At 45.7% G+C, this 25304-nt stretch overlaps 1 protein-coding gene and 1 non-coding gene across 2 annotated transcripts; one reads left to right on the top strand and one right to left on the bottom strand.

Annotated features, from left to right (window-relative positions):
• Positions 1-9020: 9020 nt before the first annotated feature.
• Saysd1 (SAYSVFN motif domain containing 1) lies at positions 9021-15627 on the bottom strand. The gene is made up of 2 exons (XM_036198585.1): positions 15365-15627; positions 9021-9550 (listed from the first exon to the last, which is right to left on the bottom strand). The coding sequence occupies exons 1-2, from the start codon at positions 15572-15574 to the stop codon at positions 9224-9226; spliced, it is 537 nt and encodes a 178-aa protein (XP_036054478.1). The 5' UTR covers positions 15575-15627; the 3' UTR covers positions 9021-9223.
• Positions 15628-24588: 8961 nt separating this feature from the next.
• LOC118591675 lies at positions 24589-24789 on the top strand. The gene has a single exon (XR_004945973.1). It is a non-coding gene; the product is annotated as a U11 spliceosomal RNA (small nuclear RNA).
• Positions 24790-25304: the final 515 nt, after the last annotated feature.

Genomic DNA, 25304 nt, shown 5'->3' with positions numbered 1-25304 from the left:
GAGAGAGTTGGTTCCTTCCCTCACCTTAGTGGGGGTGATCCCAGTGACCCGAGACTAATCAGCTCAGCTACCACCCAGACGCACATCCTGGGCCTTGGGTTGACCCACACTAACATCTACCCCATCTATGACTTGCTGGAGTACGTGAAAGGACTGGTCTGTGGAAATATAGCCACGAGATCACCCTGATTCTGGGTAACAGCAGGATACCCAAGAGGAGTTTCATTGAAGGTCCCATGAGGCAACCAAACTAATGACTCATTGCAATGAACATTTGTGGGTGGGACTGATTGGAGAAAAGGGTATACTGCATGACACACCATAGCTCCCAATGCCACTGGGACAAATAAGAGACGTTAAAGAGACAGGAAGACGAAAGAGCAAGGTGGGGGGTTTTGTTTGTTTTTAATTAATTGGGGGGGGTTCCTTTCAGGGGGCAGATATGGAGGGACTGGGAGGTGAGCAGAATTAGAGTGTATGATGTGAAATTCCCAAAGCATCAATAAAGAATTATGAAAAAAATGTTTAAAAACTGTATGTGTATATTTATGCATGGAATTGCATTATTATATTTTTTCTTTTAGGAAAATAGTTAATAGTATGATCGATTGTGGCTTTTCAGACATCCTTATAGTTATTGTGCCCACCTTCCTTCCTTCCTTCTTCCTTCCTTCCCCTCACCAGAGTCCTCCCTTTTCCCTTTTCCCTATCAGATCCCTTATACTATGCTGTTCCCTCCTTTTCCTGTCTATCATCCTCTGTATTTTTTTTACCTCCCCCTCTTCCTAAAGAGGCCCCTTGCCCACTTCCCTGATCAGATCACTTGTTCCCTACTAATCTCTCTTTTCTTGCTCCCCAACCTCCCTACCTTGGCCATGGTCCCATTTCACGTTCTTGATTTCTGTAGTTATAAGCTACATACTCACATCTCAAGATTTGGAGCTAGGAGCCTCCAGGGAGAGAAAACATGTGACATGTGTCTTTTTGTCTGAATTACCTCATCCACTATGATATTTTCTAGTTCTATCCATGTACCTACAAAATTCATGACTTTGGTATTCTCAGCTGAATGGTAGTCTACAGTGTGTATACATGACATCTTCATTAGCCATTCATTGGCTGTGGAACATTTAGGTTGGTACCATTTCCTAGTTATTGTGAATAGATCAGCCATGAACCTGGGGGAGAAAATATACATGGGGTAGGGTCTTTGGGGCATATGCTGAGGAATGGTGTAGCAAGGGTCATACGGTAGGTGTATTTAGCTCGACAGTTTTCCACAATGATTTCCCCAATCCCTCCAACTGTGAATGAGGGTCCCCCTTCCCCAGATCCCTTCCAGCGTTTGTTGGCAGTTGTTCAGCTGATCTTTGCCATTCTGACTAGGGTAAGATGAAATCTCAAAGTTCTTTTGATTTGCATTTCCCTAATTACTGGGTACGGTGAACATTTTTGAGATATTTTTCAGGCATTATTTTCTTCTTGTGAGAACTCTTTGTTCAGGACCTAAGCCCATTTTCCTTGCTTTTTTAGTTAATTGTATATTCTGGATATCAATCCTCTGTCAGCTGTATATCTGGCAAAGACTCTATCCCACTCTGGGGCCTTCCTCTTCACCTGGTTGATTTTTTTTTTTTTTTTACAGAAGCCTTTTAGTTTTAGGAAGTCCCACTTGCCAACTGTTGGCCTTAGTTCCTGGGCTAATGTCCTATGTACAGAGCCCTTATATATATAGGGCTCTGTACCTATATTATGTAAGGTACTGTCCATCTCTTCTTCTTCTAGAGATTTCAATGTTTCAGGTTTCAAGTCTAGGTCTTTGAACCATTTGCAGTTAATTTTTGTGCAAGGTGAAAAATACTTGTCAGGTTTCACTCTTTTGTATGTGGACAGCTAGTTTTCCATTTATTTATGTTTTTTCTGATTTTTAAATGCATGTTTTTAGAGCTATAAAATGCCTTCATGGGACAGCTCTCCTGTGTCTTAAAGAGTTTGCTGTGTTTTCATTTTCATTTAGTTCCAGGAAGGTTTTTTTTCTTGATTTCTTCTTTGGCCCATTCATCATTTAGTAATGAGTGTTTTTCATCTCAACAAGTTTGCATATTTACTTTTTTCTTTTGCTATCAATTTTAAGTTTTATTGCAGAATATTGCCATAGTTGGGTATTGTGGTGGCTTGGACTAGGGCAGCCCCAATAGGCTCATACATTTGAATGCTTGGTCACCAGGGAATAGCACTATTTGAAAGGATTAGGACTAGGAGGACAGCCTCGGCCTTGAGTAGATAGGTTTCCAATTCCAAGTCCAGTATCTTTCTCGCTCTCTCCCTCTGCTTATGGTTCAAAATGTAGCTCTCAGCTACTTCTCCAGCAGTGTGCCTGCATGCGGCCATGCTTTTAGCCACATGAACTCAGCCTCTGAAACTGTAAGCAAGCCCCTAGTTAAATGCTTCCTTTTATAAGCGTCGTCTTGGTCATGGTGTTTCTTCACAGCAAAAGAACACTGACTAAAGTTGTCCTCAGACAATGGACTGGAACATCCCAGGAACAACTGGGACCACTCATACATTGCTCCGCACTCTGCAGGAATCTCCAGTGCTCAGCTGGACATGCACACACAACAGAGCAGGGGACCCTGCTGGGTGCCCACCACCTCTCTCATGTAGTACGAACAGTGACTATTGTCCCCACCAAACATAGAGAACTCCAGCTCACAGCCCCAGGCTCCAAAAACTAGGACAGGAAACTATTTAAAAAAAAAAAAACTATAAAAACATGTTGATACTGAACAATTACTAAGAAATGTTATTAGCTTAAAAAAAAAAAAAAGCAAGGGCTGGAGAGATGGCTCAGAGGTTAAGAGCACTGACTGCTCTTCCAGAGGTCCTGAGTTCAATTCCCAGCAACCACATGGTAGCTCACAACCATCTGTAATGAGATCTGGTGCTCTCTTCTAACCTGCAGGGATATGTGCAGACAGAACACTATATACATACATAATAATAAATAAAACTGAAAGCAAGTTGGATGCAGTGGTGTAGGCCTGGGTGCTAGCTATGTGAGAGGTGGATAATCACTTGAGCCCACAAGTTCAAGGCCACCTGGGTAATGTTAGGTGAGAGCCAGCCTGGAAAAGAAAGGAAGGAAGAAAATGGGAGGCAAAGAGGAGTAGGGAAAGAAATGAAGGAGGGGGGATGAGGGAAGAGAGAAGGGAAGGGAAGAAAATAAGGAAATAAGCAGGAGGCATCAAACATTCCTGACATTGCCTCTCAACAAGTCCTTCATTTTTTTGTCTTAACATCAAAGTCCCCAGAATGCATCCATTTTCTTGGGTATGCCAATCTCTCAGTGATTATCAACCTTCTCACAAGAAGTTTCCTTGGGCCCAAGTGTTACCTCTTTGCTCCCACACTTTTTCTGGCAGTATCTGGTCCCCCCTCAAGTTTATTTAGTACAATGTCCCTGCCTCCAGGAATCCTTCCAGACTTCACACACTGCACTATAGCTGTCTTACTCTGGGCTACCTTCCCCATCTGCCTGGGAGCAGGCTAGGAGACCAGCCTCCTCCCTGCTGACAAGTTCAGCTCCTCCATGTTGACTGGGGGAGCCCAGAGCCCAGCACCAGCCTGGGAAGGTCATATGCTCTAGAGGTAAAGGCATAAATGGGAAAGGATATGAATGATAAGAGGCACTCCCCACTACAGCCTGGGAGAGGCTCAAACCCTCAATTCCCTACATAAAACCTCATAAGCGCGTGCATGAACCCAACTCCTAAAAAAGGAGCAAGCACAGGGCACTGTGTTAATAGGATGCTCTTGAGTTTGAGCTTAAAGACAAAAGAACGGGAGGCCCTTCACAAGCACCTAGGAATCTCTTGGTTCCTGATATATAGGTACACAAACTCAACAGTCAAATTTGTACTTTCTGTATTTCTAGAATGTTCTGAATTGAAAACTGAGGAAGTAAAGTGCCTTTAGTTACAGTCTCTGGGAACCTCCTTGTTTTAAAGTTGCCTGTGCTGGTCCAGATGAACAGCTAGAAAATGACAAGCCTGTGGCCCCTTCTAAAATAGCTCTTTACTTAGATGCCATCCTCCTCGGGTCTGCTTCCTATTGCACATTTCCAATTGTTGTTGGGAGCTGTAGTGCACTGAAGCCTTCAAGCCAGGGAGGTAGAGAGGAGGCAAGTGTTCAGTGGTGTGAGTCAGGTCCCAGAGCCACATTGAACAGGACTAAAGGAGTCTTCTGAAGGGGCCAATTTTCTTTTCTTTCTTTTTCTGGTTTTTCTTTCCTTCTTCGTTCCTTTCTTCTTTTTTAAAATGTCTGTGTGCGCACGCACGCTTGTGTGTGTGTGTGTGTGTGTGTTTGTGTGTGTGTGTATGTGTGTGTGTAGTGTGTATGCACATGCATATATAGGTATTCATGCTCAGTCACAGGCATGCGGGGGGCCAGAAGACAATGTAAGGAGTCCTCTCTATTATTCTCCAGTATATTCCTACTCCAGAATATTAAGAGTTTCTCACTGAACTTGGAGCTAGGTTGGCAGTTATCCCTCCTGTCTTTGCACCTCACACCACAAGGGTTATCCAGCTTTATATGTGGGTACTGGGGTTCAAACTTAAATCCTCATGCTTATATAGCAAATGCTTACCCACTAAGCCATCTCTCCAGTCCCTCATACACACTCTGTATTTCTCTTCCTCTCTCTCTCTGTCTCTCTCTTTCTGTCTCTCTCTGACAGTGTCTCATGTATCCTAGGCTTCCCTTAAACTCTCTATATACCTGAGAATGACCTTAAGTTTCTGATCCTCCTGCCTCCCCCACCCCCCCTCCAAGTGCTGAGATTATGGGCATGTACCATCAGTGCCTAATTTTATGTGGTCCTAGAAGTCAAGTTCATGGCCTGGAACATGCTAGGTCTAGTGGTTGAGAGAGAATGGCCCCATAGGCTTACGTATTTAAACATTTGGTCCCCGGATGGTGACATCTGGGGAGGATATGGAACTTTTAGAATGGGAGCCTTGCTAGAGGACATATGTCACTGGGAGTGGGCTTTGAAAGTTTGTAGCCTTACCCAATTTCTACTTTCTGTTCTCTGCTTCTTGTGTGTGTGGTTGTGATGGGACCTTTCTGCTTCCTGCTCTGGTTATCTGCCACCATGCCTCTCCTGCCATTGTGGACTCTCCCTTTGGAATCATAAGCCAAAATAAACTTTAATCTTAAGCCATTTTTGGCCATTGTGTTTCATCATAGCTGCAGGAAAGTAGCTGATACACTAGGCAAGCCCTCTACCAACTGAGCTGTAGGCCCAACAGACCACTTTTCAGAACATGTATTGTCAGAGTGGTTGCCCACACCTGTAATCTCAGCACCTGGGAGGTGGAGCATGTATAGAGACCCACAAAGGTTTCCTAGTGAGAATTTAACTCAGGGTCCAAGAATCTGAGCTTGCTTTACCCAGCAGGGCTACTTAAGGACTACAGGTGTTTGGAAGGGTCTACGCGTGGCTATGTGGTATGCTTTGATCTAGCAAGGGGGAGGTCTTTTGCCTCTCTCCTTGGCATTGTTATAAAAAGCCCTTTTGAAGAGCCAGAGGCTCTTAATTGGACAAGGCTGCCTGCTAACCCTAGGGAGGGGCTGCTGTCTTATCTTAAAATATGTATATAATAAATCACTGCTGGGAGCTTTTAGAGCCTACCCAGAACCTATGAAGAGGTCTTTACTCAAACCTTGAAGTGGGAAAAAAACTGTCTGAAGAAAAAAACAAAAACAGCACATTGGTTCTAAGAAAGTTCCCAGAGGGTTTTCCTCTTAACATAAATGATCAAGTTTGTAAGCCAGGCTGCAGCAGCTCTGTACTGCCCCCTGGTGGCACCATGATCCTCGGGCTTCTGCCCTACCCCTGTATGCATTCTGCAGCTCTTCTCCATCCCAATATGCTCTTTGTGTGTCATGACCAGAGAACCTCCAAATATTTGCTGGAGTGTCAAGAACCTAATGCATTGTTCCCATTTTCCTTGCTTCTGCCCAAATGAGGATGCAGGCTCTCCCAACTGTGTAACTTCCTCTCTGTGGCAGACCCAGGTGCCTACCCTGATGGTGCAAAGCAACCAAAGGCCATAGTGACAGCCTCCCATGCTCGATGCATAGTCCCAGCAGCGTAAAATCATTCTTGGTAAAAGCTCCCCAACCTGAAGCCCCCAGAAAGGGCCCATGCTGAATGAAGGAGACTGTTCCTGGGACATCATTCCTTTGAGCCTGAGAGAGGAAGAAGAGAGAACTCAGTGGCCCACCAGCTTGTAGGACAGAGTCCAGGGGCTCCCAGGTGCCCTGAGATTGGAGTGAGGAGGAATGAACCTTGGTGGCAGGCAGAGCAGCTGAAGTTCTCCCAGGACACACATTCCTGAAGAAGCACCTGTGCCTTGTGACTGGACTCCTCCTGGGCTCACACTAGTAACCAATCATCTTTACTTGGGAATAAATGTGGCCCTGCCCATGGACAGACCAGGACAGATACTGTGAGAAAGAACAAAACCAATGTGCCTGTAAGACACTGAAGGTGACAGAGACAACCATTCCCACATGCAACTCCGGCAGTGACGTCCTTTCTCTGGAGTCTTTTTCCCTGGTGACAGAGCTGCCTTTAATGGCAGTCTCATTCAGGACTATTGGTAAAGCCTTGAGTGGAAAGTCTGAGACCTCACAGGTCTAAATTCAGAAAATGAGACTGTATCAAAAAAGCTTGACGGTCTGACAAGAACAGCCACCACGCACTGTCCTTGCTTCTCCTCTCCTCCCTGCCAGGTGTGTGACTGTTTTGCCCCTAGAGGGCAAAGCCAGTATAGACAACTTTCAGGGAGAGGTGAGCAAGAGTATGCAATGGGGCTGTGACTGGCAAAGTCTGCGTGCTTCCTATCATAGCCAAGAGCCTAGGAGGGTGCCAGGACTCAATAAATAAAGATAAACTTAGATAAAACTAAGAATGTGTCTCATAAATAGAACATATAAGGAAGAACAAAAGAACTAACACTAGACCTGCATTATTTAACTAATATTTCACAGGTATTGAAGTTACCTTTGGGAGCTGGAGAGATGGACGGCTCAGCAGTGAGGAGAGCCTGCTGCTCTTCCAGAAGATCCAAGTCTTCTCCTCAGCACCCTCACTGGGAGGCTCACAACAGCCTGTAATTCTAAAACTGAGGGACCCAATGTCCTCCTTTGGCCTCTGTGGGCACCAGCAAACACATGTGCACACACAGACACAAATAAAGTTACCTTCATAATGTAAGAGTTATAGCTTACATAATGTTTACTTATAGCTTAGTAAAAAATTAATGAAGTGTAGATGGATTTTTGTGAGCTACCAGCTCACAAAAAAATGACATGGAGACTTATTAATTATGAAAGCTCAGCCTTAGCTTAGGCTTGTTTCTAACTAGCTCTTATAACCTAAATTAACCCGTATTTTTTAATCTGTTCTTCCACACGCTCGTTACCTCATCTCCATTATGCCCACCCTGTTTCCTCTCCATCTAGCTGGTGACTCCACCTTTCTTCTTCCCAGAGCGCTCTGTCCAGAAGTCCCTGCTGTACCTCCTGCCTAGCTGTTGACTGTAACACACACACACACACACACACACACACACACCGCTTTGGCTTTTTATTAAACCAATCTCAGTGTCCTATCTTTACACAGTGTAATGGAATACTCTGCAACACTGAAGGAACCAGGGATTTCTTAAAACCTTGAGTTTGAACAAAACTGGAGTCTTTTTATTCAACAGTGTGACTCACAGCAAAGGTGTGTGTGGCCCAAGTTCAATGAACCTAAACTCCACCACTGTGCAGGAAGAGGAAACAGCACCCACACCAGGCAAGAATGCTGCTGTCTCCACAGCTGCCGAGCAGAGCCATGGGCAGAGACTGCTGACTCTACATCAGCACATGAGAGGCAGAATGCTCACTAAAGGTGTACAAGGCCCCAGTATATAAACCAGAACCACAAATGTGTGAGTTTAAGGCCAGCCTGGGCCACAGGAGACCCCTTCAAAAATACCTAAAAGAAAATGAAACATGACCCATGCAGTAAGTCAGTCCAGAGAGTCCTATTACCTAGCCCTTCCCTCTGCACACTCAAGAATTTCTCTTGATGGACTTGGCATTAATAACCTCTTATCAAATCTCCAACACTGGGCCTGGAAAGATGGCTCAGCACTTAAAATCACTGGCTGCTCTTGCAGATGACCCAGTTCCCAGAACCCACAAGGCAGCTCACAACCATCCGTAACTCCAATTCCAGAGGACTGGACACCCTCTTCTTGGCCTCCACAAGCACCAGGCACATATGTGGTGCACATACATGCATGCGGACAAACACTTATACAAGTTAAGTATTTTCTTCTCTCTAAATATTGACTTTGTCTTGCTGAGACTCTGTCTCTTCTTTCCCAAGTAGGGACAGGGCAGTGACATGATGAAAGACGTGATGGGCAGTGTTGGGACCTGTTTATGGAAAGTATCCTAAAGACATTTCATATTTCAAAAGCATTGATAGCTGAAAAGGGGAGATGCAAGACACAAACAAACTTCCTAAAACTTGCAACTTAAAGCTTTTGGAAAAATAATTCTGTGAATTTTCTTGAAGGGCTAAAGAGATGGCTCAGTGGTTAGGCATTTATTGTTTTTGCAGAGAACCTAGGTTCAGATCCCTGTATGGTAGCTCACCACCATCCATAATTCAAGTTCCAGAGGATCTGATGCCCCCTTTTGACCTCTGAGGGTACCAGGCACATGCAGGCAAAACACTCACACATTTAAAAAGAAAAAGACTGAGACCAGTCCCCCTGGCTGGCCTGGAATATGGCTAAGTAAACATTTAAATATCTTAAAAGAGCATTTGGGTGTTATACAGAGCCCCCGTGTGCCTACTCACCCATCAAATCACTGGGGAAAGCAGAGGACCGCACAGTGCATCTGTAACATGCCACTATCACCACCCTCCAATAATGAGACAAACCAGCCTCCTTCTTCCATGGCTTTATAAACTGCACCAGCCTCACAGTGAGTGTCTTTTAGAAAATGTCACCGAAATCAAAGAGTTGTTCAAAAACGAAACTGCAGCAGATGAGGGGAAGTAGAGAATGTGGCGGTCACAAGGCCACCCTGCAAGCTGTCCTCTGTCCTCCAGAGTCCATGCTCGAGGCTGGGAGGACCACTGAGGTGGGCCCTACCTCCCCCGTGGGGGCCGGAGCTGTAACTCGCGCTCCAGCTGCTCCGCAGTCAGGGTGCCCTGGATGGCTTCACAGCCGGGGTTGAACACTGAGTAGGCGCTCTGCTCCCCTTCTTTCTTCTCTCCAGGACCCCGAGTCCCTACGTACATCCAATAGAACATAGACAGGACAAAGTAAGCCAGGCCAAATTCCAGTTCCACAAACAGACCCAGCAGGACCAACCAGAGGAGAACCTTCAAGAAGGTGACGTTGGTCAGGAGAGACAGGTGTCGGGACGAAGACAGAGGGACCGCTGTGCTCTGTGGGGGCTGCTGGGCTGCTTCCTAGGACACAGAGGCAAGCAGAAGTAAGAACGGGAGGGCAATGGAGCTGAGAGGACCCAGTTAATTGGAAAAGGCAGAGCTTACTGCTCTAGGAAGGCTGCTGGCTCACAGGTTTCTACTTGTTGCCTTCCTCTTTAAAGCAGCCATTGCCAGAGAGCTTAGGCACCCCGGTCCAAACAAATCAGCACTGATGGGCACCCAGCAAGATGTGACCCCACAAAAACCATTCATGGGAACCACTTCTTCAGATTAGCTAGCTGCTAACAAAACCTACTTTGTGCCCCCAACAGAACCTGACCAGTAATTGATAATGCAGCAGCACTTATGTCCCAGTGACAGTCAACACACTTTTGCAGATTTGATTAGACGGGTTGAAATATCCAAGGTGACTCGGTTCTAAAATGGAGACCACACCCAAAACAGAAACAAAAATCCCTTTCCCGTGTTTGAACAAACCATGATGACATTATGGCTGTCCTATACCACACTATCATACCCAGGTCCTCAACGCTCATTCCCAGGCCTGGGAAGCATCTTCTAACTAGGCTCCTTGCCTCCTATCTCTCTCCAGTCCCCAAGCCAGCCTGCACACAACTGCTTGATGAGTTCTCAAGATTATCGTCATCCTGCAGCCCACACATGTGCAGTAAAATCCTATTGCCTGCACGTTAAACTTCAGAGTTCTTAGGAGGGAAGACCCAGAGCCAGATGCCAAGGGAAGCCCCTGGGGTGTAGGTGGCTTTAGGGGCTTTGCCTCCACTATTTTCTAAGTTTTTGAGAGTCTTTTTTTGATACATAGCAAGAAATGGGTTTTATACTACAGCCCAGTAAATGGGTGCAGTGGTAACCAACGTCAGCACTATCTGCCTGGAAAAACATTCTTGCATTCCAAATCATTCTTCAACAACTCTTAAAGGAAACAAGAGCCTATGGTGATTTTACCATCCGTGAATGGGTCATGACTTGCATCTTGAAAAACTTTTTATTTAATTAGGTGCTCCAGAGGGGATGGTAGGGAAAAGGTGTGAGACAGAGAGTTAATGGGACTAACTGTCAAAGGGGACAAACCCAGGGGCAAATATACAAAGTCCTGTTACTGATGAGAATTGTGTCTAGTGCTCATTCAGTTTGCCTTGTCGATAACCGCAATGTGCAGAGCATTTGTGGTTGTATGTTATTCACACTCATGGCTCAGGGAACAGGTCTCCATGCCCCCAGGAGCAAGCTGCTTCCTACCTGAGGGCCCTTTGCAGAGGGAGACAAAGGCAGAGAGACAGAGAGTAAGATTAGGGGCGGGGCACACCAGATGGCATCAGGTGTCAATTCAATGGCTTTCCACGTTTATTTTTGACACAGGGTCTCTCACTGCACCTGGATATCACCAATTAGGATAGACCGGCCGGCCAAAGAACTCCGGGGACTCTCCTGTCTCTGCCTTCTCAGTGCTAAGACAAGCTGAGCTTTATTATGTGGGTGCAGGGACTGCACAGTCCTCATGCTTGCACGAGCTAGCTCCTTAGATCCAGAAAGAACATTTGAGCAGTAGTTCCTCTGAACCAGGACTGGGAGGTCAGGAATTGCAGACCAGGATGGAGAATGAACCCCCAGGGCTGAATGGCTGAACTAGGAGCTTTTTGTTGTTGTTGTTTTCGAAACAGGGTTTCTCTGTAGCTTTGGAACCTGTCCTGGACTTGCTCTGTAGACCAGGCTGGCCTCGAACTCACAGAGATTCACCTGCCTCCCGAGTGCTGGGATTACAGGCGTGCGCCACCACTGCCTGGCGAACTAGGGGCTTTCTAGGATAGGGCCAGAGAAGGGAGCAAGTTTCCAGGGGATTAAACAGTTACACTCCTTTCAATCACAAAATGACAGGACCCTATCATTTGGGGAACTACTTTCCTCCAAGAAAACTTGGGCATAGGGAGATGAAGGGCATGGATATTTATCAAAGAATACTGAAAGGAAGCTATTAGAAAACAGAAGACTAAAGAAATCTTCAGTGGGCCTGGTGAACAACACAATTACTAGGTAGCGATGGGTTGCAACTTATAAAACTGTAATGAGAATTTTATACCACGGCAAACCCAGGAAAGGTAATATAGTCAGTGAAAATGAACCTAAAGCCGAGTCCCTTAAGAAAGACAGAGATTGGTGCCGGGCGGTGGTGGCGCAAGCCTTTAATCCCAGCAGTCGGGAGGCAGGCAGATCTCTGTGAGTTCGAGGCCAGCCTGGTCTACAGAGCAAGTCCAGGACAGGCTCCAAAGCTACAGAGAAACACTGTCTCAAAAAGCCGGAAAAAAAAAAAAAAAAGAAAGAAAGAAAGAAAAGAAAGGCAGAGATTAGTGCCAGTCCACCCCAGCATTTCCTCTCATCAATTTCTGTGTTTAATGAAGGAGGCTTTCTCTTGAGCTAAGCTTCTCTAGGCTCAACTCAGTGATTTCATTTTCCTTCAGAAATGAGACACCAGTCAAGAGTGCTTGTGTGGGTCAGATGTTGCCTTTAGACTGGAGCAGGGAAGGAGTGGAAGAGAGGAGGGGAGATGCATTCTCAAGCCTGTTTACTGAGGCCTAGTCAACAGTTATGCATAGACAACTGAGCTGTACAAACTGCACCAAAGGAGATGGATGGTTGAGTGGCTGTGAGTGGGAAACCTGAGTACTGTAGAGAGAATATGGAGTCAAAACTGAGCAGCCATATGCTATTAAAAGGAATTTCCTTAAACTAGATATAGTGCAGTTGTTGGGGGCACTAGAAAAGCCAGAAATCTTAAACATGCAGGGGCGTCTCCTCAGTGGAGGACATAAATACTGGCATCCCATCCAGAAAGCTGTGAGTATTTTTAACGACCTGGTGACCTTCTGCTACTTGGAGAGACAGAGTCATCTAAAATCCCCAGAACAATGATCTCAGACTCTCCCACCCTAGACCTTTATCTTTAGCTTCCAGTTAAAATAACCCATCCTTAGGGGAGTCGTCACAGGTACTTTATAGCCTGCTGACCTCAATTAGAGACCACACCAGGTCCTAGGCTCTTAAGATAGAGAACCCAGCTTCATGGTCACATGTACTTTGTAAAGGAGTTTTTATGTAGTCACACCTTAAGCTTTACTGTGTACCTGGAATTGGAATGATTGTTGCCTGGAAACCTTTCTCCAAATTCTATTGTGTTTAAATATGCCTACAATAAACCACCTGGCATCAGATTTCCAAAAATGTGACCCATGTTGATAGAGTCAACCAGAACGGTTTTCATTCTCATCTTTTCAAAGTTCATCTACCTTCCTGCCATGACACCTGAGGGACCCCCCCTCATGCAATAATAGATCAACTTGAAATCATTTGGGGGGTGGTTTCCAGACAGAGTTTCCTGGGTGTCCTGGAACTAGCTCTGTAGACCAGGTTAGCCTTGAACTCACAGAGATCTGTCTCTGCCTCCCCAGTGCTGGGATTAAAGGTGTGTGTTTTAATAATATTTTAAAATTAAATATTTCCTATCATCACCACCTAGATAGGAAATAATTTTAATGTGAACAAGATAGTAAGCTGTTTCTGCTATAATGTGAATCGGGGGTGGAGTGGAGTCTTTGTTTTTGAAGTGGTGTCTTGCTTACATAGCCCAGACCAGCTTCATGTTAACAATCCTTGGCATTCTGGCCCACCCCTTGGGGACCCACCCTGCATCCTGATGTAAAGTCTCCTTTAAGGAAAACCTCTTCCTTCTTCCTCTTCCCCTTTCTTGCCATGAGGTGTGCACACCTCAGCTTTCCCTCTTCTCCTTCTTTTCTTTCTTTCTTTCTTTCTTTCTTTCTATCTATCTATCTGTCTATCTACCTATCTACCTATCTACCTATCTATCATCTATATATAATAAACTCTCTACATGGATGCTGTGTCTACATGGTATGAGTGAATTCCCACCACATCACACCACTGCCCACAGTGTGTGCGTACCCTCGTCTATCCCTCACCCACCTTGGCCCTACCTGCCAAGGCCTCCCGTGTGATGTATCATTACAGTCCTCCTGCCTCAGACTCCTGAGTGCTATGATTACAGCCATGTATGTACTCTGCTACTCTACCATTTTGGTTTTTGGGGGGTGATCCTGAACATAGAACCTGGGGCTGTAAACATGTTAGGCAAGGGTTCTTCTACTGATTTATATTCCTGTATTTATTCATTTACTCATCTTTTTTGGCAGTGCTGGAGGTGGAACCTAGCACATCATGCATGTAAAAGCAGCATTCCACCACTGAGTTACAACTCCAGCTCTTAAACTTTTTAAAAAAATTCTGAGACAGGGTTAAAGTCAGGCCTTGAACTTGCAATCCCCTGCCTCGGTCTCCTAAGTAGCTAGGATTACAGGCCTTCACTATTAAAGGAAATCCCCCATCCCAAACCAGGGCCATAAAACAGGCCAAGACTTTAAAACACCAGCCACCCATGGAATTCAGGAAAGCTGCCCACCCCCATAACATGCACTGGAACCCAGAGGTCTCAACCTAAGCCCAGAGGTTGTACAAGCAAACTGATTCCAAAAACTAAAAAAGCAGTTTATCCAGAAACTGGCAAAGCCGGCTCTCCCACCTCCTTGGCCCTCCATGGCATGTTCCCCTGTGCCCTCAGACACTGAGCTGCAGAGTTCAGGTGTGCCAACTTCTTAGACCACTAAAAGTCTGCTCTCATTGTTCAGAGGCCAAACTGGGTCTACTCTTCCATTTCCTGGGCTAACTTGCAGCTGCCAGACCCAGCCGTATGTATGTATCTGGCTCTTTTTATGCTTATAAGAAGCTAAAGCCTTGTGACTGCTGAAAAGGATTGTGTGATGGTTAGTTTCTTGTCAACTCGACCCAAACTAGAGTCTTCTGGGAAGAAGGAATCTCAATTGAGAAATGAGATTGCCTGCAGGCAAGTCTATATCCTGTAAGCTAAAATAAGCCCTTTTCCTCCCCAGGTGGCTTTTGGTTATGGTGTTTATCACAGTAACAGAAACCAAGCTAGGACACAGATTTCCCCCTTAGAGCGTTTCATATTTCCACCCAGACTTTCCCATCTCACAGGCAAGCCTCCCTGCCAGGACACTCTTGAGTGTGAACTACAAGATGGCACAAAGAGATTCAAGTGGGCTATTATACTCACGATTAAACTTGAATACCCTTCTCTAGTCCAAGGGCGGCATGCAAGCCCATGTACACCACCACAGGCAGTGACAGTGACCACACTTCGGAAAGTTTTGTAGTCAAACCCCATTTCCCCCAGACCTGACCGACCCTGCTTAGCTTCCGATATCAGTTGCATTCCGAGTGGTATGGCCATAGCCTCAAACTTCCTTTTCCTCCCTCCAAATTCCATTTCTAAAACACAAGCTACCGGAGACACTGGCTACCTCTACCCAAGGTGTGAATAAAGCGAGGCCTTAATCACTGCCACTTTTGATCAATAACCAATTAGACCTTTTACCCCCCACTAGCAGTGGACTGCAGCTGTTTCTCAAAGCCACGTGGCATCGCTACTATTAACTCGCTGTGAACAACTCAAGAGTGGAGATGCTTCTTTCTTCGAGGTCCCAAACCTTCGCGTTCGCTTTGCAATTAGTTGCTGCACAGGACCGTGTCTGAGAAGAAAAACATCAAGGCCATGTGTCACGTGCTGACACCCATGGAGGAAATGCGGTGTTCAGCTACTGGGCAGGCGCGGAGAGAGCTCACACCATAGGAAAGGGCTTTGAGCGACAGAAGCCGTGGGCGTGGCTTGCGCGGAGTGGGGCGTGGCCCGGCGCGGAGGCGGAGCTTCAAGGTGAGGGCCTCTCTCCTCACCTGAACCTGGTAGGGCCGGGTCCGCGTAATGGCAGGGCTTGCTTGCCACGTCAGGAAGCGTCTCAGCCAGCCCGGCGCTGTCTTTGGGGTCGCCGCCGCTGGCTCCGCCTTCGCTGCTGCGGTCTGCTCGCTCTGGCTCGTCGTGGAGGGCCGGGCCACCAGCGCGGCCCGTTTGCGGGCCTCCCGGAACTCAGCTAACCTCTGTTCCATGGCGCGCGCCCGCCCGCTCTCCGGGCGCGTGCTCGGGGCCCGGCCTCGGCCGCCGTGCGCCTGCGCAGGTGGACCTCGGTTGCGCCTGCGCATTGCGGCCGCCCGGCCGGAATTTTCCCAGGGATTGTGACGCGCTGCACCTGGAGCGAGTCTCTCTTCCGACGCTCGTGGACGACGCGTCCATCTTCTCGGGCTAAACTTTGGAGGACCGCCGTGTGTGTTCCTGGCTCTTGCTCGGGCCGCAGAACGTGCTTGCGCCTCACCTCAGCACGCTAGTCCCCGCCGTCCCGCCTCGGGTTCGGTGGAGAACGTGGGAGGAGGCCTGTGGTCTCCGGGAAGTCGCCCACGTCAGGAAGGCACGGTGCTTCCTACCTTCTTCCGTTACCAGGCTCGCTGAAGGCTGTGCACACCTCCATTTATTTATTATGTGTGTATTGTGTAGTTTGCTCGCTACACTAGAGAGGTGCGTGACAAGTCAGAAATGTAAAACAAACGAACCTACTGGGGCTCAACTTAACACAAGTCTAGAAGAGGGACTCAAAGGAGTGTAAGAGCCAGAGGTAGGAGGGGCCGGACGCAGACAGTGTCTTCTGGCCATCGCGGGACCACGGCGCTCCCGAACTCCCCGCGGCTACGGTTGCCTGCACAAGATCAAGCTAGCCAACATTCCAGGATAGGCTCGCAAGCCCCAACCCAACTGAGGAGCTCCTGATGGGTGCTACCTTCTGGGAGAGGGAGAGTTAGTTTAACGTCGTGGGCTCTGGTGGGTCAATCACACCGCGGTGGGTAGCACACGAATGGGAATCCGTGGGCTATTTAAATAAATAAATAAATAAAAAGAGGAGGAAGTGGGAGGAGATTAATGTGGGAGGAGTTAGGGAGAGGAGTGGGCGTGAATGTGACTAAAATACGTTGTATGCGTGTGTGAACTTGTCAAAAATTAACAAAAATAAAATATGCAGATCTTAACTGTAGTCTCAGCTGTGCACTTGTGTAACTACTACCCAGGAAAGAACATTCCTAGAACTCTGGATTTTCTTGTTCCTTCTCCCAACTAGTATTTACCCAAAAAATACAACTTCAGATTTGACTGTTTTACGAATTTTCAGAGCTCTAAGCTAAGTGCCACTTGCAGAATTGAGTCTCAAATACTTTTTGGATATTGCTGGGTTTGAGTCAAAAGGCTAGAAAATGGAGTCCCATTATTTAACCAGTTTGTCTAGGGCTATGTGTTGAGTACTGTACCAAGCATTAAGGATGTAGGGCTGGAGGCAGGTGGGGGAGGGGGTGTTGTATTACAGACCATTCTAATTGGAAAGATAAGCCATATACAAATAAGCCACTTCATCTTTAATGTCATGTCAAATACTGACAAATGCTCTGAAGCAAAGCAAAGCAAGTAACAGGGACAGTGCAGCCTTGACCAGTGATCAAGAACTTTGGAAAGAGGTTGCTATCTAAGCAGAGGCTAAATGAGATGAGTGGCTGAGGCATATAGCTGTCTGGTCAAGAGTGCTTCAGTCCACAGAGGCGACCTCCATGAGTAAACTGGGGATGAGAGGACAATAGAGGGAAGGGGATGGTCAAGCTGGGGAAGGGACAGAGTGGGAGAGCAATGAACGAGATATCTTGATAGAGGTAGGCATTATGAAGTAAGGGAGAAACCTAGTGCTAGGGAAATTCCTAGGAATCCACAAAGACAACCCCAGATTAGACTGCTAGCAACAATGGTGAGGGTGCCTGAACTGGCCTACCCTGGTAATCAGATTGGTGAATACCCTAACTGTCATGGAGCCTTCATCCAGTAACTGATGGAACCAAGCACCAGGCCAAGCTCCGGGAGTCCAGTTGAAGAGAGGACAGAGGGACTATATGAGCAAGGGGAGTCAAGATCATGGGACAACTGAACCAAAGCCAAAGGAACTCACAAACTGGACTGACAGCAGTGGAACCTGCATGGGACTGAACTAGACCCTCTGCCGACAGGACACAGTTGTGGAGCTTGATCTGTTTGAGGGGCCCCTGGCAGTGAAGAAGAAACATCAAGTTAAGGGTTCTAAGACTACAGCTAGTGTGCTTGACCTCACAGAACCTTGAAATGACTACAACAGGAGGAGAAAGAGAGTGTCTAGTCTGCCACTTGATTTGATTTGGTCTGTTGTGTAGTGGGTAGCTGTTTCAGCTTTGACCTGGAAGTACTACCCCTAGTGAGGCTTCTGGTAACTGCCACACCTGCCTCGACTTGCCCCTGGGGTGGGGCCCAGACTGAAGCCCTTAAGACCTGAGATCCGGATGTGCCAGGATCCTTGTGATCCTGGATACTGGATGGCAGACTGAATCAAGAGTTTTCCAGAGAATACCGCTGGACTGTACCTCACCTCTCCCAGATCCTATAACCAACCCCTTTCTGGCTGTAAGTTACCCCAAATTAAACCTTTTTAACGGTGTGGAGTTGCCTTGTTAAATCCCCACATTACTGTTGGTTAGGAGCTCAGTCTAAACAAATTGCCTTCAATATTATTTTCTATTTCTACTCATTACTAACCTGGACAACCAGGTGAATGATAATGGGGGCTTCTTTTCTGGAGGGATACTAGCAGAAGGATAATGGAATAAACATTGAAAGTTTTGGCAATGGGTCTGGGATGCCTGCTGTATATCCAGATGAAGGATATTGGGTAGTGAAAACTGAATTTAGGAAGAAAAAATAAATGGAGACCTGTAATGGGAACAATTGGCTGTGTGTGATATTTAATCACTGAGGCCGAAATCAGCTAAACGACAACTGTGCACAACTGTGGGATGTCTTTCTATACACTGTGAATATGTGTTGCTCTGATTGGTTGATAGATAAAGCCATTTGGCCTATGGCAGAGCAGGGTGGAGCCAGGTGGGAAAATCCAAGGGAGATAGACAGGAAGAGAAAGGAGAGGCAGAGAGATGCCAGCCTGACGCCCAAGGAACAGCATGTCCCCAGACCGGGAAGCCACAGAACACATGGCAAAACATAGATTAATAGAAATGGGTTAATTTAAATTGTAAGAGCTAGCTAGCAAGAAGCCTGCCCTATGCCATGCAATTGATAATTAATATAAGCCTCTGAGTAATTACTTTATAAGGGGCTGTGGGACTGTGGGCTGGGCAGGCTGGAGAAACCTTCCATCTACAAATGGCGCCCAGGACACAGGAAAACTTCCAACTACAGCGCACCACAAATTTATGTGGAGACTGAACCATGAGTGCATTGGAGATGGTAAGATAGGGGAAAATAGTTGGTTTGGTTTTGTTTTTAGGTGTTAAACTATGGGTGTGTACTGTCTGTGTATGTGAATGCAGTTGCTTGCGGAGACCAGAAGAGGGAGTTACGAGTGGCTGGATGTGGGTTCAGGCTAGGACCTGAACTCAGGTCCTCTGCAAGAGCAGTAAGCGCTCTTAACTGCTGAGCCTTCTCTCCAAGCCCCAAAATGGAGTTTCTGAGCCACTGACATCTTAAGAAGCCATGGGAAATTTCTTGCCTGTCAGAAGCAGTAGGTCTGCTTCTCCCTAGAGACTGCAAGTCTTTTTTAGTCTTTGTGTTCATCACTTGACACTAAAACCCTGGAGCTGTGTTTATGGTCCACATCTAGAAGGCATATAGAATTAATAAATGGCCACTCAACGGACTGTTGTAAGCAGTGTCCTTGATAGGAAGTGTGGTGCCTTCAAATGATTAAGTGAGGAGGGTTGATTAGGAAGATGTGGCAGAATTAGGGAACCAATAAGGGATGGTTCAGAGGATATCTTGCCAGCATCTGGAGCTGGAATAGGAGGAGACAAGATTGCCTGTGAAGGAGCACAGAGTAGGGAGGAAAGAGTGGGAACAGGACCAGCTGAGGCAAACACCGACTTTCCGGGCGAGTGCTGGCTTTGTCCCTGTTCTGTCTTGATTGGTGACCCGTTCTCCATCTGCTGTACTTTTCCATATTATGGATTTGTCTCGGTGCTTTGTAAACTTCTTTAAGTCCTTGTTGGAAGAGGTTGAAAGATGAGACAAATGATAAGATGAAAGAGATGATCATGAAGCAGGACTCCTGCCCAGCCAACTTCCCTTCCTCTCCAGAGAGCCTGTGGGATGGGCGCCCAGGACGGGGCTCAGGGGTTAAGAGCATTCCTGCTCTTGTAGAGGACTGGAGGCTGAATCTTGCCATCCTCATCTCGCTGCTCACAGTCACCTGTAACTCCAGGCCCGGGAAATCCAATGCCCTCCTCTTGCCTCCTCGGGTACCCATATGAACATGCACATACACAGTCACACACATAGATACAATTAAAATAATAAAATGAATCTTTAAAGAGAAGAGGGATTGTGTGAGAATAAGTGTCTCCTGGAGGCTGGAGAGATGGCTCCGAGGTTTAGAACACTCGTTACTCCTACAAAGGACCTGGGTTTGATTCCCAGCTCCTACACGGTTATACAACCATCTGTAACTCCAGTTCCAGGGGAGCTCAGCATCCTCTTCTGACTTTCTCGGGCACATGCAGGCAAACAATCATAAAATAAACTTACATTTTTTAAATAATTATCCTCTAAAAAGCATTTAATGTGTGATTTTTATGAATTTACTTTCTCTTGGGAAAACAGGAGTGAGCGGGCCTCACTACTGTCACCTAGTCCCGGAAGCCAGGACTGATAAATTCCCTACAATACATAGAACCAGCCTGGACAGCAAAGAAGTATTTGGTCCAATATGCTAATTGTTCCAGGGCTGAAAACCCATTTAAGCAGAGAGAGTGATAGTTTCTTGAAGGTGGGCCTAAAAAGAAGTGTGTGTGTGTGTGTATGTACTGTGTATACATGTGTGTGTACTGTGTATACATGTGTGTGTACTGTGTATACATGTGTGTGTGTACTGTGTATACATGTGTGTGTGTACTGTGTATACATGTGTGTATGTGTGTGTGTACTGTGTATACATGTGTGTGTACTGTGTATACGTGTGTGTGTACTGTGTATACATGTGTGTGTGTGTACTGTGTATTCATGTGTGTGTGTACTGTGTATACGTGTGTGTGTACTGTGTATACATGTGTGTGTACTGTGTATACATGTGTGTGTACTGTGTATATGTGTGTGTGTACTGTGTATACATGTGTGTGTACTGTGTATATGTGTGTGTGTACTGTGTATACATGCGTGTATGTGTGTGTGTACTGTGTATACATGTGTGTGTACTGTGTATACATGTGTGTGTGTACTGTGTATACATGTGTGGGTGTACTGTGTATAAATGTGTGTGTACTGTGTATACATGTGTGTATGTGTGTGTGTGTACTGTGTATACATGTGTGTGTACTGTGTATACATGTGTGTGTGTACTGTGTATACATGTGTGTGTGTACTGTATATAAATGTGTGTGTATGTGTGTGTGTACTGTGTATACATGTGTGTGTTCTGTGTATACATGTGTGTTGTGTTCTGTGTATACATGTGTGTGTATGTGTGTGTGTGCTGTGTATACATGTGTATGTGTGTACTGTGTATACATGTGTGTGTACTGTGTATACGTGTGTGTGTACTGTGTATACATGTGTGTGTACTATGTATACATGTGTGTGTACTGTGTATACATGTGTGTGTACTGTGTATACATGTGTGTGTGTACTGTGTATAAATGTGTGTGTATGTGTGTGTGTACTGTGTATACATGTGTGTTGTGTTCTGTGTATACATGTGTGTGTGTGCTGTGTATACATGTGTGTGTGTACTGTGTATACATGTTTGTGTGTGTGTACTGTGTATACATGTGTGTATACTGTGTATACATGTGTGTACTATGTATACATGTGTGTGTGTACTGTGTATACATGTGTGTTGTGTTCTGTGTATACATGTGTGTGTATGTGTGTGTGTGTACTGTGTATACATGTGTGTGTGTGTACTGTGTATACATGTTTGTGTGTGTGTACTGTGTATATATGTGTGTGTGTGTGTGTGTGTGTGTGTGTGTGTGTGTGTGTGCCCATAGTGAACTTGTACAGATATCTTTCTGGTCATTATTGTCTATACTCACTCTGTATCCATACCATTATAGTTTGTGTGTACTTCTCCAGTCTTTTGTTTTTAGGTTTATTTTTATTTTTAATTATGTGTATGTGAGTGGATCTGTGTGTGTGAGTCTATGTGCATATGAGTACAGGTGCCTGTAGAGGCCAGAATCTCCCAGATCCCCAAGAGCTGGAGTTACATTGCAAGCTGCCTGATGTGGGTGCCGGAAACTGAACCCATGTATTCTGCAAGGGCATGTGCTCTTAACTGCTGAGCCATCATCCAGCCCCTGCCTCTCCTTTTTTTTTTTTTTTTTTTTTAAGCTTAAATCCAAGTCTTGAAAGTTGCTTTGTATCCAAGGATATCCAAGCAGGAACTTGAAATGAGTTCTGTTTGTAAGCAAACCCTCTTAGTACTCCACATTGCCATGAGGAGAATTTGCAACACCTAGTCAACTGGTCCAGAAATAATGAGACACAGCTGGGCCGTGGTTACTCCGCCAACCCATAGACCTTCATTTTCAAGCTGAACTGTCCAGCTGAACCCCACCCAAAATAGCTGACCCCTGGCTTACCCAAAATGTATAAGAATTGATATTTTTATAAACTTTTTTATAGGACTGGGAGCTTGTAGTTACTGATTGCACAGCAAAAGCTGACCGGTACAGACCCACTAATGTTGAAGATGAATACGTTTGAAGTCTTTTGTGGTCCTCTGCCATTCCTGATTTTTTCTCACCACTCCACTCAGTTAACTGATTTTCTGTTGTGAAATCATCTTTTTAAAAAATTGTTTTTAGATTTACTTATTTTATGTATGAATGGGTTTTTTTGTTTTTGTTTTTGTTTTGTTTTGTTTTTCTGAGACAGGGTTTCTCTGTGTAGTTTTGGTGCCTGTCCTGGGTCTCACTCTGTGAGATCTCACAGGCTGGCCTTGAACTCACAGAGATCCGACTGGCTCTGCCTCCCGAGTGCTGGGATTAAAGGCATGTGCAACCACCACCCAGCATGTATGAATGTCTTGCCTGCATATATGCCTGTGCACCACATGCATTCCTGGTGCCCACAGAAGAGGGCTTCAGATCACCTGGAACCTAAGTTACAGATGGTTGTAAGCCACCACATGGGTGCTTGGAATCGAACCTGGGTCATCTGCAAGAGCAACAAGTCCTCTCAACCCCTGAGCCATCTCTCCAGTCCTGTTAAGCTATCTTTTTCATTCTTGGAATAAACTCAGTCATTTTATGAAATTCAAAGCAGGGTTCAGTGCAATCGTTTATTGGAATTTTGTCTCTATGTTCCTTAATAAACTATTCCTGTAATTTTCATGTACTTTGCTTTAAAAGAATCGGATCTGGGGTTAGCTCAGTGGTAAAGCATTTGCCTAGCAAGCACAAGGCCCTGGGTTCGATCCTCAGCTCCACAAAAAAAAAAAAAAAAGAATTGGATTTTAAGATTATGCTAGTTTTATGAAATAAGCTAAAGGCTGCCTCCATGTCCCCACCCCACTGTTTAGAACAGTTTGAATAGCATTGTAGAACTCAGCAGCTGACCTAGAGTTTTCTTTAACTAGGTAAATAAACATAAGCTATAATTAAATGGGTCTGTAGCTGGCCAGCTCATCTTTACCCTCCCCAACCAAAGGTCAAGAAAGATGTCAACATTTTAGGAGTGTCGGGTGAAAATAGGAACGGAATTGATCACACATTCAAGTGGCAAGAATTGCATAGGGATGACCTATGCTTATATCTTTAGTGTAGCAAACTGAAATGAATTGGATTCCCTTTATTATGATTAAAACATTGTGGAGATACTCAGAGGGAATTCTGCCTTCTTCTAGATTTTCATTTGTGTTTTTATAACTCGGTTCTTGCTTCTTAGTCATTGGCTTAAGAGCAGCTGTTTCTAGCTAACTTGGAGTTTTTCCCTGACCCCAGACTGGATGGGATTGGAGGTACATGGTGGATGTTTAGCTGCTTTCAATGTCACAGTGAGAAAGAATGCCTGTGGCTCTCATCATACGTGTGTGTGTGCGTGTGTGTGTGCGTGTGTGTGTGTGTGTGTGTGTGTGCGTGTGTGTGTGCGTGTGTGTGTGTGCGTGCGTGTGTGTGTGTGTGTGTGTGCGTGTGTGTGTGCGTGTGCGTGTGTGTGTGTGTGTGTGTGTGTGTGTGTGTGTGTGTGTGTGTGTGTGTGTGTGTGTGTGTGTGAACTTGGGCCCACAAGTGCCAAAATAGCGCACATACCAAGGTCAAAAGACATTTCAGATATTGATCTCTGCCTTCCACCTTGTTTGAGACAGGGTCTCATTGCCCCTGAATATGTTACACTCACTAACCAGGGACATCCCAAGATTCTCCTGCCTCAGCCTTTAACCTCACCATAGGGGCTGGGGTTACAGATGTGCACAACCACCTCCATCTTTATGAGGGTTCTTGGGATCTGATCTTCAGTCCTTCTGCTCGTACAGTAAGGTACTTCACCCACCGAAGCATCTCTCCTGCCCTCACAACCTTTCTGCTCCCGTCCTTGCAGGCACTTCCTAAATTTTGAGCATCATGCTTGCTGTGACAAGCCATGGGACTTCTAGTGGGGAATGGCCTAGATGATGATGTTAGCTCAGGGTTTCTCAGCTTGGTTCTTGAAAAAAAATATTTTTAGATCTATTTATTTGTAAGACTATTTTGCCTGTGTGTATGCCTGGTGCTTGCGGAGGTAAGAAGGCATAAGAGCCCCTGGAACTGGAATTATGGATGGTTGTGAGCTTCCATGTGGATTCTGGGAACAGAACCCTGGTGCTCTGCAAAAGCAGTGAGTGCTCTTAGTCACTGAGCCATCTCCCCAGCCTTGGCACCTTTGAGCTTATGACCAGATGCTTTTTCATTCGAAGCTGCCCTGTTTTTTATGGGATTAGCATAATTCCAGGCAGTGATGAATACTCTGATGAGACAGTTTTGCTGAAAACATGTTGCTGTAAGAATGATAAAGGCAAAAAAAGGGCTTCTGTCGTGAGTGGCACACGTAGAACAACTCGATCACTCTGCGTGCGGAATCGACATCAAGAGATTTCGGAAGCATAATTTTTTGGTACTTGGGCAGCTGGAAAAAAAAAAAAAGAATGATAAAGGCCGTGGATGATCTGAGCAACAGGAGAGTCCGTGTGAAATAACTTCAGGCAGTTTTAGACACTCTCGGCCAGAATGTACCACTTGGGGCTGGCGAGGTGGCCCCAGGGTTAAAGGTGCTTCCTACTCTTGCAGAGGAGCTCAGATCAATTCCCAGAACCCACAAATGGCTCACAACCACATGATGTAACTCCAGCTCCAAGGGATCCAATACACTGTTTTGGCATCTGTAGGTACCTACCTGCACATACTCACACACAGAAAAACAGGCATACACATAATGAAAAGTAAATCTTTTAGAAAAGGAAGAATGTTATTGTGGATGAGATAGGAGAATCATGTTGTTGGGTCTTCAAATGCCAAAACTGAATTGGGAATTATGACATCACAAATTTGGAATTTAAAAAAAAAAAAAAAAGAGGCTAGGTGGCGGTGGCACAAGCCTTTAATCCTAGCACTCAGGAGGCAGAGGCAGGCAGATCTCTGTGAGTTCAAGGCCAGCCTGGGCTACAGAGCGAGATCCAGGATAGGCACCAAAACTACACGGAAAAACCCTGTCTTGAAAAACCAAATATATATATAG

Source organism: Onychomys torridus, chromosome 9, assembly GCF_903995425.1.
Source record: "Onychomys torridus chromosome 9, mOncTor1.1, whole genome shotgun sequence".
NCBI lineage: Eukaryota > Metazoa > Chordata > Mammalia > Rodentia > Cricetidae > Onychomys > Onychomys torridus.
Note: the sequence above shows the minus strand (reverse complement) of the source record. Positions and strands in the feature narration are given on the sequence as shown.

Bases quoted from the DNA above. Each gene is read 5' to 3' on its own strand.
- Saysd1 (XM_036198585.1), bottom strand. From the start codon at position 15,574: ATGGAACAGAGGTTAGCTGAGTTCCGGGAGGCCCGCAAACGGGCCGCG. The intron at 9,551-15,364 runs GTGAGGAGAGAG...TCTGTGTCCTAG, and splicing joins CCCGGCCCTACCAGGTTCAG to GAAGCAGCCCAGCAGCCCCC.